Here is a 15,986-nt window from a genome sequence, read left to right on the forward strand (position 1 = left end):
TGAACACATTTTTAGTCTACAATGAGAGTCAATGGGGTCCTATGTTTTTTGAACCCCATCGTTCTTTAAAACATCTTCAGTGTTCCACAGAAGAAAGAAAACTGGGGACAATTAGTAATGATGAGCATGAATTCCTCGCAAATAATAGGTAGATTCTTACGATAACATATCTACACACGTAGTACATGGTAATCAGAAATGTAATAACACTTCTGTTATACTGTACTAGCTGGAATTATGACAATTTTTTTCCCAAACCTTTTATTTAATCCAAAAGTGAAATTCCAATTTGCACAAAATGAAACGGTTGGAATGCAAACACTGATCATGCAAACATTTACCACAGATATCAAACGTATCCATTACATGATTGTCACATCACATAGCCCTAGGTGTGTGTGTGTTTAAATGTGTATCATTAGATACACATCATTTATGTTATGTTTTATGATTTGACTAGAAACTATTATGGCCATCGGTTACACTTAAAATGGTAATTTCACAGAATTTAAAAACTTGAGTTGCTAGAGATTTGTGCTGAATAAATAGACATAAGAGCACATTTGTGATATATTCTCTGTGCTTCTGGATATAGTTTACATATAATCTCAGGAATGTAGCTCTAAAAGGAGTTTATATACAATTTCAGAGGTGGTTTATTCACGTGTCACCCCAAATATGTGGAAACACAATTCAATTTGATTGGTTATTGTGTATCCTCATACCTGTAATTTAGAATATATGCAAATATAACTAGCCTTGATTTAAAAAAAAAAAAGGTATATTAGCAAATTACTTAACAATACACCTTATTAATGATACATGTAAAAAATATATAAAACACACAGACTTTTCAGTGTAGTTTCAGTGTCTTTTCTGAAAGGAAAAGAGATTTGGACTGGAAAAAGTTCTCAGGCAGGTCAAGACATGTTTCTGTAACCAAATCTAAAAAAATAAAAACAAGTTTCCTGTATAAAGATGCCGTAACAGTGTTCACGTATCAAATGTGTGGGCCTTTAACAGTTCATTTACAGCCACATGTAAAACTGCAATTTCACAGACAAATATAAAAGTTAAAACATATTTACATGTGATATGGATAATCACATAAGACTTCAACTGATCCCACTAAATATATATATATATATTTGGATATGTTTTAACACTTGAACAGAGTCTGGATGGCACATATACGTGGCTACGGTCCTCAGCCTGGCTTTTTCCTGTGCTCTGAGATGGCGCTCCAGAGTTTACATAGGACTCCACCTCTAGAAACACAAGACAAGAAGAAACACAATCATACACTACTTGTCACCAATTTTACTGCGCATAGCAGAGAAACTTAATAATCCCAAAGAGAATGTGAATTATGCCAGTTTCACACTGTATGCTTTATCATTGTGCAATATAATTTATGTGTCTCCGGAGGACCACATTTACATATAAACAGTAATTAATTTACACAGAATGGAACCCATTTCCCAGGTAACATAATATAAACCAATTAGTTGTCTGGATTCAGTCAAATGTACTCAATATTATGTGTTCATGTCTGTCACAGCATCTGGAACTTGCAACAAGACTAACAATGAACGAGTAATTTACTCCACTGAAGCCTATATTGCAAAAGATTACATTTAACAAAAGGTTATATTTTCAATGCTTTTGCATGAAGTTCAGCATACACCGCAGCTCACATGTCATTAAGCAGCACAACTGTGATAATTCTAAGATACATTTCTAGAGCAGCAAATCATCATATTAGAATGATTTCTGAAGGATCATGTGACACTGAAGACTGGAGTAATGATGCTGAAAATTCAGCTTTGATCACAGGAATAAATGACATTTTACAACATTAAAATAGAATACAGTAATTGTAAATTGTAATACCATAATATTTCACAATGTTATAGTTTTTGCTGTATTTTTGCCTTGGTGAATCATCTTTAAAAAAAAAAAATACTGACCTGAAATATGTAGGGTTGTGTAAATATGTGGTAGTGTAACAATTTAATGTGAAATATAACCTATGCATGTTAATGTCTGTTTTTTATTTATTGATAAAAAACATAATATATTACATTTTATCAGAATTGTTCACGTACCGTAATCTCAAAGTCTTCAAGTCGTCTCTTGTGACATAATGAAGGATGTCATCAAGACTGTAATCTTCGGCTATAATCTATGATATGGATAGAAAATAATCCATTATCTGTTGATTTCAGACAATATTATTATTAAGGACCAGATGTATTTAAAATATTCGGAGACCAAAGTGAATAGATTATCTGTATATTACTCTCTCTATGGAGTCTCCATCCGCCCCGTGGAGTTTCAGCCATTCCAGAAGCTCCTGGTGTCCGTCTCCTTCAAATGAACTATTTGTGTTCATGAGGTGCACAGGAACATCTGGAACATCTGCCATAAACACATGATAAAACACAGGGTTGGACTGTGGTGTTCTATTGTAAAAGGTCAATACTGATGTATATAATATATCAATAATATAATAATGATATATCACAACATAGTGATTTAAAACATAGCAAAACAGCATGTTAAAACTAATATTCAAATAAAGACATGTCACTAAATGGTAAAGTCAGAACAACACTGAATAGTCCAGTAAGAAAATGTAACTTTGCAAGATTCTAAAAGAAATACAGTGGCCTAAAAAGTATTTAGTGTAAAAAGTACACGGCATACTGCTTTAAGTCAGAAGTCCACCTACGTTCATCATTACTGGACAGACCCATTCATACCTTTTTTCTAAGACGACAAAGACGCTAACATGCAATCACCCGCAAATGAATGTGAAATTGATTTCATTATAATTACTATTAGTATTATCCACACTGCAAAATCCTTATTTGTTTATTCAACTATGTGTGGGTCTATGCAAAATACGGGACAAATCGCGTCCCGTATTGATTTGATAGGGGACGCAACATTTACCTTTAAATACGGGACGATTCTGTATTTTACGGGACGGGTGGCAAACCTGGCAAGCCATTCTTTGTAATCTTCTTTGGTGAGCCAAATATCTTACATTTTTTTCCATGCATCACGTTTCAGCCTATTTTTGCAATGTTTCATGGTGTGTCTATGAAACGTTGAGGTACCATCGTAGTAGTTTCGTGCGCGCGTGAACGTCATGGCACGTACCTTACGCGGGAAACACTTAACGTAACGCGTAAATGCGCGTAGCTAATGTAAATCGAGCTAGCTAGTATGCATAGGCCACGAAGTGTTGGCGAAATAACACATTAGCGGACCGGAGGGAATAATATGGATTTTTTTTTTACAGAAAACCTCTTGCACAAAATAAATTCAAGCACTTTCAAGGACCCGTATCTATGCATGTTTATTTTCAAACACTTTCCAGGGCCTTGAATTTTTTTCAAGGATTTCAAGGACTCGTGGGAACCCTGGGAAGGGAAAGATGTTCCAGTAATGCTCTCAGGGCCTTGTGGTCTGAAGCATTGTCCCTGGCTTAAGGCCCCGATATACTTCAAGCAAAATCGTAGGACGAACTGATGTGGCCTAAACGATCTTCGTTTGGAGTTCATTTTGGGAGTTTGAAACAGCTTGCCAAAGTGAACTTTCCTAAAAGTCCGCTATGGCTGGTAAACACCTCTGTTCTACCATTGGTCCATGGCGATTACGTAACAGGTAGGTGTGTGTGGAGGCTCCGCCTTTTGTCACGTGGAAATCTTTATCTGGCTCATTTCATCTGTTCAGATTGTCGAGGTCAGAGGTCCGTGAGTGAAAACAAACACACAAGAGCTGCTTTATAGTAGAAAATGAAGTTGTACTTTTAAAGAAACGAGACATTGAAACTGTTTTTCATGTTTAATACAGTAAAGCTGATTGATTTTAAGCAATCTATTGTATAAAGTGCTGTATAAATAACTTTATAGCTCATGCAAACACATGATGATCAGATGCTTTTCTTATGCTTTATTAAAAAAAAATGCTTGCTGTTTTCTCAATTTTGTTGTGCGTTTATTTTTTGTTATTGAGAGGAAAGCGTGCAGAACATATTTACATATTCATCGCTCTCAGTAATGTGGGCGGCGTCGGATGTTCGCTTACAGCACATCTCTGCTCACGTATTTCGAACTTCGCTAACCCCTAAACGAAGAACGAAAAAGATCTTCGCCGTGAGTATATCGGGACCTTTACCAGACAGTGACACATGAAAAGTTATATGCTCTCAGAGACAGGTTGTTGTTCTCACACCAGCCCAAAAGACGATCCACCTCCTCCCAGTATAATGACTCATCACTGTTGCTGATGAGGCCCATCACTTGATCATGTGGTTTGCACTGTTTATGGCAGTACAGTCATGAGTCATCAGGGTGAACAACAGTGGGCTGAACATGAAGGCTTTTGGGACTCCAGTGCTCAGTTTGATGGTGCCGAACCATCCAGACAGCCTGAGGCTGAAACTGAGTTTCTATTCTTTCAAATATATTAAGTCTCAGTGCAAAAACACCCTCAGTTTTAGAGAACACTGGGAGAATTTAAGCAGCAGTGGGACAAAAGGTTAAAAGACAGATTGTCGGTCAACTGATATTTAACCACTTCAGTATTTGCAGGCATTTTCATTGCAGTCTGTAGCTCTGAATACTGTGTGTGTGTGTCTATGAGTGTGTGTGTGTGTGTGTGTGTGTGTGTGTGTGTGTGTGTGTGTGTGTGTGTGTGTGTGTGTGTGTGTGTGTGTATAAATGTGCAAATCAGACTCACCAACGGGCCCGGATCGACACTTCAATAGTTTGATCTCTTGTTCTCTCTCATCCAGGACTTGCTGTAGGATGGCCTGATACTCTCTCTCTTTCCCTATTAATTCCTCCAACAACCTAGAGCACACAAACACATTCATGTCTAAGTCTATAACTAGACAAAATAATTGTCCAGTGTGGCATGACTTGATGCAAATAACACATGATAAACATGCAAATACACATAGATGCTCTGAAATGCTATAAATATGGTTAATTTTAAAGAAATACTTCCGCAGAAATACAAATGGTCAATGTTCACATTTCTCAGTCAAACATTTAAAATGCTCCCTAATAGCACCACAAAAATATGACTTTCATAAATATAATTCAAATTCAAATCTGCATGAGTCCTGTTCAAAGTTTCAGCACCATAAATGGTTAACAAGACAAACCAGACCCAATGCTGTTTGGTGTCATATGGCAGGGTGCAGGGATGTGATTTTTACATATGTTTTGCCATGGGCGGGACACCCTTAGCATGTTAAGCAGGGTTTAAAGCACCAAACACGAGTAGAAATCGCCGTTGAATTGGTCTAATCGATGTTCCTAATGTTAACAAATGAGACCTTATTGTAAAGTGTTACCCATATTTTCTATATATTATTAAATACTTGCTTAATTTCTTGTGCGATTATTTTTTTCCAGATTTATTAGTTATTTATTATCACCATTTATTTACTTCATATTTATGTTAAAGTTTATTACTATTCATGTTATTTTATAGTAAATTGCAGTAAATATGATTTTAAAAAAACTGGTTACAAAACTAACAGTTTGTATTTACTTTTGTATTACTCCAACAGCCATGTGCACATGCAAAAGTCATTGTGGTTAAAAGTAATGTTAATTTCCAACAATATTATCAGAACATTTGTTTTAATCAGAGCACTTTAACCAGGGTTTGCTTAAAAAAGGAGAGAGCTGTTTGTCATTCTGCTGCTCTATGCATACTGATCTATAAAGGGGTGATGTCGACGCACATGGCTTATAATAGTTGCATTGCTATGTTTATAAGGCATTCGTCTGCAAACAGAAACTGTTTTGTCAGGTTTTATTTGACCACAGCTAACTGACTGCAATTTCTGAATATTTCCAGACAACAAACCAGACTTCAATTGAACAATAACAGTAATGGGATTGTAGCACTTTTAAGCCACAGATATACAATTATGAGCACTTCATTACATATACAGAATAATCAATGACAGTAATGTGTTAATATGGCTACGTTCACACAGGGCTTTGATTCCATAAAATTGCTGTGAAATTGTCAGAGAGCCTTCTGTGTAAATGAAAATGCTGGAAAATTCGAACCCAATGTTAGGACATTGATCAGATGTGTGTGAATGAGCAAAGTTACGGGAACAATTTTCACAGAACTTTTCCAGAATCTCGGTGTGAATTTGTGTGCTCCCGCAGACCATTCTACCATTGTTTGGGGGTCAACAATGGACAGGATATGGAATAATGTTTTTTTTTTTAGTTTTTTTTTAAGAAAATACAGAAAATGTAATATTATGTAGAATGATTAATAAAAAAAATGGTGACAGTCCTAATCTAGACGCATTTCAAATTGTGGAAGTGAGGGCAAGAACTGAGAGTTACGGTGGAGTCTGTTCTACATAACTATCGTATGAATATCCAGGAGTATATGATCCTACGATGCCTGTATTTGCCGACTCATTCAGCGCTCCAGTTAGTCCAACAGTCCACTGAACTGAGAACAGTGTTTCCGACATCCGGCATGCTGAGAAGAACTGTGTGCCGAGGGTTTCATAAAGGGGCAAAATGGATGTTTCTGAAAATCATGATAAATCAAACCTATAGTAAATCTAACAGTGATCCGATGGCAGTAGATCTGGAGTCAACAGCAGGACTGATAGCAGTTCTCTCTCTCGTCAACAGTCGGTTAATGCAGGGTTCACCAATCCCGGTGCTGGAGGGCCGCTGTCCCTGCAGAGTTTAACTCTGCAGGACAGCGGCCCTCCAGGACCGAGATTGGTGAACCCTGGGTTAATGGATACAACAGTTCGGACTCTGACATGTTTGTGAAGAACCGATGAGCTGCTGAAACGAGCCTGTGTAAACCGAGCAGTTGACTTGAATGCGGTGGCAAAATGGACGTTTTTTATATGGTTTCTAATGGTTTATGTAAAAAGGTGAGTTGATTAAGACTAGTTAATTCACTTTATGTGCTTTAGACATGTAAAACATCCACGATGTGCTTTAATAACAGAATTGTATTTACATGACATCATTGCGTTATTGGGTAAATTAACTAGTGAATCATTTTTTGAACCGGTTCATTGAAACAAACTGTCCTGAAGAACCAGTTCACGGAAAAGAATCGGACTTCCCATCACTAATATTCAAGCTGAAGATTAAAAAAAAACATTTACCTCTTGGTTTCTAGCTTCATGCGCCCCAGCTCCATGCTGATAGACCGCTGAGCGCTCTGAGACTCATGGGAAACTGTTGAACTGAGCGTGCTCACTCCAGACGTGACCACGGTGTCGTCATGATGAACGACAGGTGGTGCTATGCTAGGGACAGCGTTTCCCTGAGGAACCGTGTCATCATCAATGTCCTCTTGCTCGGCGGGGTCACTCTCAGACGCCAGCGTGAAGTGTGGCCGCAATTCTGAGAGTGAAAAAACAACAAACACTGCATCAAATGAACTGTTCCCGGAGCCTCCCCAGCACAGCACACTTAGGATATCTCATTCACTGGACACACCCAGCTCAGGCCAGCACGAATCAGCTGATGTGTTCAGGGGGACATCCAAAATGTGCAGTGCTGAGGGCTCTGGGAACTGTATGGCTATGTTCACACTGTCAGTCCAAATCCGGGATTCTGGAATATGGAATCTGATTTAAATTATTGACGGTCCACACTGTGTATCTTAACTATTCAGATCTGATTTGTGTGTTCAAGGGGCTTTTTAGGCTACGTTCACAGTTCACACTGTCAGTCAAAATCCAATTATTTGTGTATCCGATTGGAATCTGATCTAAAATTATGGATGTCCACACTGTGTATCGCAACTGTTCAGATCCGATTTGTGTGTCCATGCCAATCTTTAGTTTTCTGGAATATCTGCATTGGTTTCTATGGCAATGACATGTTGGTAGGAATACGCCAAAAACAACAACAACATGGCAGGGTTTGCAATACAGATGTTGTCTTATTTACAGCATGATAGTGTGTATCCGCAGCTCTGGTCTCCTGAATCGTCTGAGTCAGCAGCAGAACCGGATGAGGCTGGCGTGAGCGGCTTTATTCTGTGCTGTCGTCTCCACCGGTCTCAAAACATGTCTCTGTTATAATGCCATTTCCTGCTCGTCCGGCACTTTGCAACAACACAGCATTGTTTCTGCAGAGACTTTCAGCATGTTTCCAATAACAACGTCTAACATGTTTATGTTTTATGTGGCGCGAGAAAGACATAAACCACGCAAAATCTGATCAGAGTGGTCAGACTGGAACGGCTTTACAGAAATCGATTTGAATAAGATTTCAAACCATATATAAATGCAGCATTTGCACAAAAAAAAAAGCATTTTGTGTGATTCATGCCGTTTACACTTGCTTAATCTGATCAGATTCAAATCGGATATGAACAAAAATCGGATTTGGACCGACAGTCTGAACGTGGATTATGAAATCCCCTGCCTTAAATGACCAACATCCAAGAAAAGGGATTTTTCTATAAAGAAACTCTTTGCTGTTTACCAGGTACCAATATGACGATGGCAGTCTGTACAGCCTTTCGAATGATGTTATCCAGGGCAAACATCCAGTGCGGCTTTATGTTGTGGTTCCGCAGGACTTTATTTACCTGCAGAAACATTATACCATAACTATTTACTTTTCTATGATGAACTTTTAAGAAAAAGTCACAAAAGTTTGACAATCAGAAAAAAAAAGAAAGAAAAAAATCAGTATTTGCTTTTCAACTGAACATCAAACGGCATTCGCAACTCATTTTAATTTTGTAATGTGACCATTTCAGATGAAACAGGATTTTCAATAAGAAAAAAAATGATTAGATGGCTTTGGCTGAACGCTCACCGCATCCTGGAAGCTGAAGAGCGCCACCTGCAGTTGGCTGATTGCTGTGCTGTCGAAGTCGAGCTCCAGTTTGAGCTGAGAGAGCGTGCTGGCAATTATCTTTCTGTCCGCCATCCTCACAAACTCTCCCAGACTTGTCACCAGCATGGAGATATGCTGATGCTTCAGTTTGGTCTCCTCAGACCCCTGTGTTGAGGCAGAAAGGGGACACAAATCACACTCACAAAAAGGGACATAAAATCAACTGTTAAATGACAAACAACCAACAGAATTTGTAGGACTGCATGAATACAACCTTATTAGAGATTTTTTGTTGTTGTTGGTTTCTCTGATGTGAAGAAAATTTTCACCAAAACATATCATAATTCCCTTAGAAGATTTAGGGCCAGATTTACTAAACAGAGCAAATTAGCATGAGAGTACAATCCCATAAAAGCGCAGATGTGAGTGGAAAGTTCAGCAAGTGAATCTACTGGACACATGCAAATTAAAGAACACAGACGCAGCCGGATCATTTCCATAATGACCAACACAATCTACCAAGAGCAGCGCAAGTTAGCATCTGGTTTAAGACTGTAAGGCTTTTTTGGGTGGTAAATAATGGCACAAACACCAGTAAATTGATGAGCGCAAACCTTAGTAAATTACCTTGCCTGATTCATTTAAATTCTCTCCTTCCATAAATTTTGCGTCTGAAAGCAAACTCCTACAAAAGCATATGCAATAAGGTGAGAAAATAACCCTGTCCACACCTTTTCAGCACTAGTTTTTCACTACGTCTTTAGTAAATCCTGACAGTAGTTTTTTTAACACCAAAAGAGGGTTAAGCGCTGGAGCAAGCTGTTAGTAAATCTGGCCCTTAGTCCCTAGGAAGCAAGTTAAAGGGACAGTCCATCCACATGATTTCGGTTCCCTACTTTTTACTTTTTTTTGTTTTTGTTTTTTTTGTTCATACAATGAAAATCAACAGGAAGAAAAAGTGTTTAGTGTTTACCAACATTCTTCAAAATATCTCCAAAATATTTACAGTTCAGCAGATTAAAGAAATGCATACAGATTTGGAACGATATGAGGCAGAGCAAATGATGACAGAATAATTTTGGGGTGAACTATCCCCTTTTGTTGGTCAATTCAACTGTTTACACTGTATGGATGTCCCTGTCACTGTATTTACACAATCAGCATCCAGAAAAGCAACTCTGTGTTTTTGAATGGACTGTATTGAGTTGCGTTCACCAGGCTTGTGTTTAAAGAATACTTAAAGGATAATTCCGGTATTTAGCACTTTGAGTCTCTTTTCTGGTTTGTTTTGGATGAACGAGTGGTGGACACAGAAATGTTGACGATGGGTCCTGTCTCGACTTTTTGACTCGTTTAGAATCGCCTTTGACCGCTTCAGAGTTCGTTAACCCTTAACGTTCGTTTTCAAAACTGTGCAACTCACCGAGTGGTTAGTGGTGTTCGTTGATGATTAAAAACAAATATATCGGCGCAATGTATGATTTCAATCCGCGTTATTTGCTATAGTGGAACTATTTTTTCAGATACCCACAACCGCGTATAAACTTCCGCTGGATATTTGAGTCTGAAGCGCAGTAATATCAACGAGCAATGAGTCCTCCAACAGAAATCAATGGGATTTTACAAAATGCCAAATAAAACACGACAGAAACTGTATTTCGCTACGCTACTTGTTTTGGATCATCAACGAACACCACTAACCACTCGGTGAGTTGCACAGTTTTGAAAACGAACGTTAAGGGTTGTTTTAAGGACAGGTTCGTGCATGCCCGTAGACAGCCTCTCTGAAGCGGTCAAAGGCGATCCTAAACGAGTCAAAAAGTCGAGACAGGACCCATCGTCAACATTTCTGTGTCCACCACTCTAGTTCATCCAAAACAAACCAGAAAAGAGACTCAAAGTGCTAAATACCGGAATTATCCTTTAAGCTTTGCTTTATTGCCAATCACACAAGCGCATGAGAGTAACAAGACACGCAACACAAGCGCACTGTGTGGTTCACCTGTGTCAGCGCCTCTAGCAGGTGAAGCACTATTTTCTCTCTGTCCTCAGTCAGGATTCGGTGAAGAGTCGCTCTCCTTTCACTGTCTTTCCTCAGCATGAAGAAACCAGAGTCTTTCTCTTCTGGAGAAGGTGGTGCACTGTGGTCCTCAAAGTTCTCCACAGGAATACTGGAGTAGATTTACAGATTTACTAAAAGCAGATACACTAAATGCAGAATAAATGGTCCATGGTAACATAATAGGGTATATTTAAGCTAGAATGAACCTCAGGAAGAGTGAGCGGTGGCCTTTGACCTCTCTCTCGCTGTAGCACTTGATGCTGGGTTTAAAGTTGAAGGGGTTTGTGCAGAGCTCATTGTCAGGTGAGACCGAGCCGTACTCGCTGCTGCTGCTCGTGTCCTCGACCACCACGGGGACGGGAAGAGATATGCTACGCAGATACTCTACAAGACATGAGCAGCATAAAGTCCCTTCATACACCACACACTCTTCTACAGCACTGTAATGCTGAACTATCCTCTTTAAAACGACCGATGAAAAAGTTATTTGATGAAGATTCATTTCATTTGAACTTATATCTTTGTAGACCTGGGGCCTCATGTATCAATCTTGCGTACGCACAAAAACTTTGCGTACACCAGCTTTCACGCTCACGGTCGGATGTACTAACAGTGAAATTAACGCGAGAATGTGCGTTCCTCCACACCAATTTCATGTCTGGCGTACGTACATTTCTCATTGTTTTTGTCCGTTGGCGACTCTTACAGGCAATGAAGTGAAGTTGCAAACATTACACAACGAATTGTTCTACAAGTCTATCGCACCACCACCTGTGGGAAGCATTGCTATTAATTTGCAATTTATAAAATAATTGACATATATTGTCACATGAGCCTTATGGGAATATTCTATCAATTATGCAGTTAAGTAAGAACATATAAAAGCATATGCAAATAGATACAACCCTTAGTCTATAAATAAAATAAAATAAAATAATATCAAATATAATATCATATAATATTAATAAAAATATTAAATATTAACATATAATATATAATAATATATAATATATAATAATATAATATATATAATAATATAATATATATAATAATATATATAATATATATAATAATATATATAATAATTTCTATAATAATAATCTATCTATAAATTACAGAAACGTCTGTCTATCTGTCTGTTATTCGCATATCTCTCAAACCGTTAGTCCGATGGATTTCAAACTCGACAGGTGTCTCGCTACGGTCACGAGTAAGTGCAGTGCCAAGTTTGACGTTGTTTGGATGAGAAATGCAAAAGATATCGTTAAAAATACCAGTAAAAGAAGCCCCAAGAAGGTTGTGGTTTAAAAATAAACATTCTGATATAAACACTCTGTCAGCTACACTGTTTACTTCTGAATATTATAGTTTATTCACGGCCATTAGGCTATTTGTAGTAACCTAGCCTGCTCCCTGAATTCAATGCGTTCACAGTCTCTTTCACGGGCACCAAACCAACAATTACTAACACAAACAAAAACTGATTTTGTACGGGCATTTTGCACTAGTAATAATAATAATAATACCGCATTGACAGCATCAGCCAAACTCTCCCACTCATATTTTTTCCTTTTGTTATTAATTCCGGAGGACAAAGTTCCAAATAAATTATTTTTTCTCGTTTATACCTCCAGTAGCACCTCCAATTCACTTTCTGTAAAGTTTCGTTTCTTGCCGCTTGCTTTAGCCATTTTCTTACTGCTTTCTTTTGCCAAAGTGGACTCATTACCATATTTAAATTTATTTAATTAAGGGAGGAGACTGGGTGGGGCGTTGTGCTTGTGCATGTGCGCTCAATTTTACGTTAATTGGGATGTACAAAGAGAATATGCGTGGGATCCTTCGTACGCAGAGATTCATACATCTGGTTTTTTTTGGTGCGTACGCACATTTACAGCTTTGTCCGTACGCAATGTTTTAGTATGAATTCAACACAAGTCTTTGTACATGAGGCCCCAGATCCTTGTATCCCTATGGACCGCTAGCTACATAAAACCAACTTAATGTAATATTTTGTATAAATAAATAAAATGCTGTTTTATGTTGATAAATCATTTCTATGTTTGACACATTTCAATTTAATGTATATTTTTCAAAATGTATCCTTTGGTTAAAGTTATGTCATTTTGTACACCGACTTTACTAATGTGAGAAAATGAGTAAAATGAATATATGTCTAAACATGAATCTTGACTACATTTACAGTCAGATTATTATCATAAAAATAAGTAAAGAGAATGAATAAAACAACAAAATAATGTCAAACTGAACACTGGCTATATGCTTTAAAATAGACTCACCAGTTCCTCCTGGTGTAAGAGCTGTATAAAAAAATTAAAAAAAACAAGAGATGAGAAGACAATTCACAATACAAGCAGCAAAGAGAAAAGCTTTTACCAGGTCACATTTCCAAGTTTGATAACAAACACTTTCCAAAAAAAACCTCATGAGGTCAATCGTCAAAAACTCAATGAGCTATTGTACTTCTTAATTTGCTTCATGTCTAAATGCAGTTCAAAACCCAACTGTGTGATTTCAATGCAACAATAAATGGGCATTATGAATGTAAATCGGTAAAATTGATCAAATTTATTTTAAAAAACGAAACAAAAAAAACTATGGTCGCAAGTTCCATTGAACTCTATTGGTAAGGACAGAACTTGCGACCATAGATGGTTTTGGGAAACGCACCCCTGATTGGGTAACAGGGTTGAAAGAAACAAAAGTAAGGTTGCAGATTCTGGCCAGGCTAGTTGGGACCAAATATTAATATATTATTTATTATATATTAATATATTAATGATAATTCAATCTTAATTTTGGTAATTAATTTATTAATAAATTCTGTAATTTGGACATTTAGATTTACTTGTCTTCCCATCATGTTATCCAAATGATGCTACTCCTTGGGTGTAACATTATTAAGTAGGGTAGCATTTTCTAATTAAGTGCTAACTGAGTTTATATATATATATATATATATATATATATATATATATATATATATATATATATATATATATATATATATATATATATATATACACTAAAATTATGTCAAAATACTGTATGCCACTATTTTATTTTTTTAATCGATGGATACATGGTTACAATGGATCGATGGAAACCATTTTAAAGGAGTGGGTGGGGAGGGGGTGATAAACAATTTTTTTAAAGCACATTAAAAAAAAATGTCATGCCATGTTGTTTTTGTTAAATAATAGTTTAATCTAACACATTACAGTTTTCCATTAGTCCCCTAATCCATGGAATGTACCAATTGAATTTACTGCATGATATAAGCTGTAATGTCCATATAACACACCTGTGAAACTGTTGTTCTTCGATCGTTTTTTGCGTGATGTGACGGTGAGGAATTCATGGGTGAGTAGATCGTTAGATGTGGCTCGGCTGTCTGGATCCGGCTCAAAACAGCGCAGGATAAATGCTTTGGCTTCAGAGGACATAGAGTCAGGAATCTCCGGATGGATTTTAAACATCCCGACCTACACAAACGTACCAGCACAACCATAAAAAAAGCATTTCCATAACTCTTTCCAATTTCAAACACAATTTTCTCATGTCACGTACATTTCTCTAAGCCATTAGGAGTCAATTACAATGTTATTATAATTACATAATCTAGATAGATCTATGTAAAAATCTGTTTAGTTTTCTTTTCTACTGTTTTATATGGATATGAACCACTAATTACTGTAAAGCCTGTGCTGCAAATCAAATGCTTCTTTTGACGATTAAAAATGTTATTTTGTGAAATGGTAAAACTTATTCTTGAGCTCATGATAACAGCAATGAAAGGTTGATCGGATCACCCATTTATTATGTGATTTCATGGTGGGCTGTAGATTTTTCCTAGAAGTTAGAAAACCATTTGAAAACTACTAAATGCCAAATTGCATTCAAATGTTTCACAAAACACATGTATAAAATAAAAAAAACCTAAAAGAAAATAGTGTGGATTTTGTGTAAAACCTTTTGTGTTAAATTTGCTACACATTCAGGATTAGTGATTGGATTACTTCAGGATAATTCGCACTTATACTAACCTTGAACATTGCTGCTTGCGGTTCCCCCAGCTCATAGAAAGGTGGTTTCCCAGTGGCCATTTCTATAATGGTGCAGCCCAGGGACCAGATGTCTGCTGGTTTACCGTACCCACGTGGCCCTTTATCTATGATTTCAGGGGCCATGTACTGTAACGTACCTGAAATATACAACCAGCACTGAAAATAAGTAATAGTAACTGCTGAATATTTATAAGACACTATGGGCCCTATTTTAACGATCTGAAACGCAAGAATCAAGTGCGAAACGCAAGTAACTTTGTGGGCGGATCTCGGGCGCTGTTGCTATTATACCGGCGGGATAAATGACTCTTGCGCCCGACGCAAATCTAAAATGGGTTGGTCTGAAGTAGCTTCATTATTCATAGGTGTGGTTTGGGCGTAACGTGAAATAAACCAATCTGGGGTGCGTTTCCCGAAAGCATCGTTGGCCAACTATGGTCGCAAGTTCATCGCAATGTCCATTGAACTCTATTGGTAACGAGGGAACTTGCGACCATAGTTGGCTAACGATGCTTTCGGGAAACGCACCCCAGAGCGTCATCTCACATTCCCTTTAAGAGCAGGCGCGCTTGTTCCATGGCGGTTTGCTATTATAACGACGGATTTGCCAGAAGCACGCCAGGAGCGGTTCACAGCCGAGGAGACCGACGTTCTCGTCAGGGCCGTAAAACACAGAGAAGTGACATTGGGGATGGAGAAACACACCCAGATTAGCTTCGGTTAAACAGGCGTATGATAATTTGGGTAAATGTGTAAGCTAGATTTATGCCTATTTTTTCACATCTTCATGGACACCACAATGATTTCCGTCGTGTGGTAATATTTTTCCTTGTAATAATGTGTGATTTTCTAAAAATGAGAACTGCTGCGTCTGTGTAGATGAGAGAAGCAAAGTGCATGCGTGTTGTGCACACGCTACACTGATTATGGCCAAGCATGCGCCCTTAAAATAGC

The 15,986-nt window shown here is 37.6% G+C and overlaps 1 protein-coding gene across 2 annotated transcripts in view; it reads right to left on the reverse strand.

Annotated features, from left to right (window-relative positions):
* Positions 1–244: 244 nt before the first annotated feature.
* The window catches only part of map3k5 (mitogen-activated protein kinase kinase kinase 5), a 50,559-nt gene continuing 34,817 nt past the window's right edge, over positions 245–15,986 (reverse strand). The window contains exons 19-30 of one of the 2 annotated variants that reach the window (XR_014603354.1): positions 15,012–15,169; positions 14,270–14,450; positions 13,245–13,265; positions 11,151–11,328; positions 10,885–11,053; positions 8,862–9,047; positions 8,530–8,628; positions 7,190–7,430; positions 4,753–4,865; positions 2,303–2,421; positions 2,109–2,185; positions 245–1,268 (exon numbers count right to left, since the gene is read on the reverse strand). Coding sequence is in view for 1 of the 2 variants with exons in the window: in XM_084090560.1 (XP_083946686.1) it covers positions 1,208–1,268; positions 2,109–2,185; positions 2,303–2,421; positions 4,753–4,865; positions 7,190–7,430; positions 8,523–8,628; positions 8,862–9,047; positions 10,885–11,053; positions 11,151–11,328; positions 13,245–13,265; positions 14,270–14,450; positions 15,012–15,169 (1,610 nt within the window). In the remaining variant the exon portion in view is untranslated. Of the gene's footprint in view, positions 1,269–2,108; positions 2,186–2,302; positions 2,422–4,752; positions 4,866–7,189; positions 7,431–8,522; positions 8,629–8,861; positions 9,048–10,884; positions 11,054–11,150; positions 11,329–13,244; positions 13,266–14,269; positions 14,451–15,011; positions 15,170–15,986 lie in introns of both variants that reach the window. The other variant, XM_084090560.1, reaches the window with a different exon arrangement.

The sequence above is a fragment of the Abramis brama genome (assembly GCF_963993115.1).
Source record: "Abramis brama genome assembly, chromosome: 18".
Lineage (NCBI taxonomy): Eukaryota > Metazoa > Chordata > Actinopteri > Cypriniformes > Leuciscidae > Abramis > Abramis brama.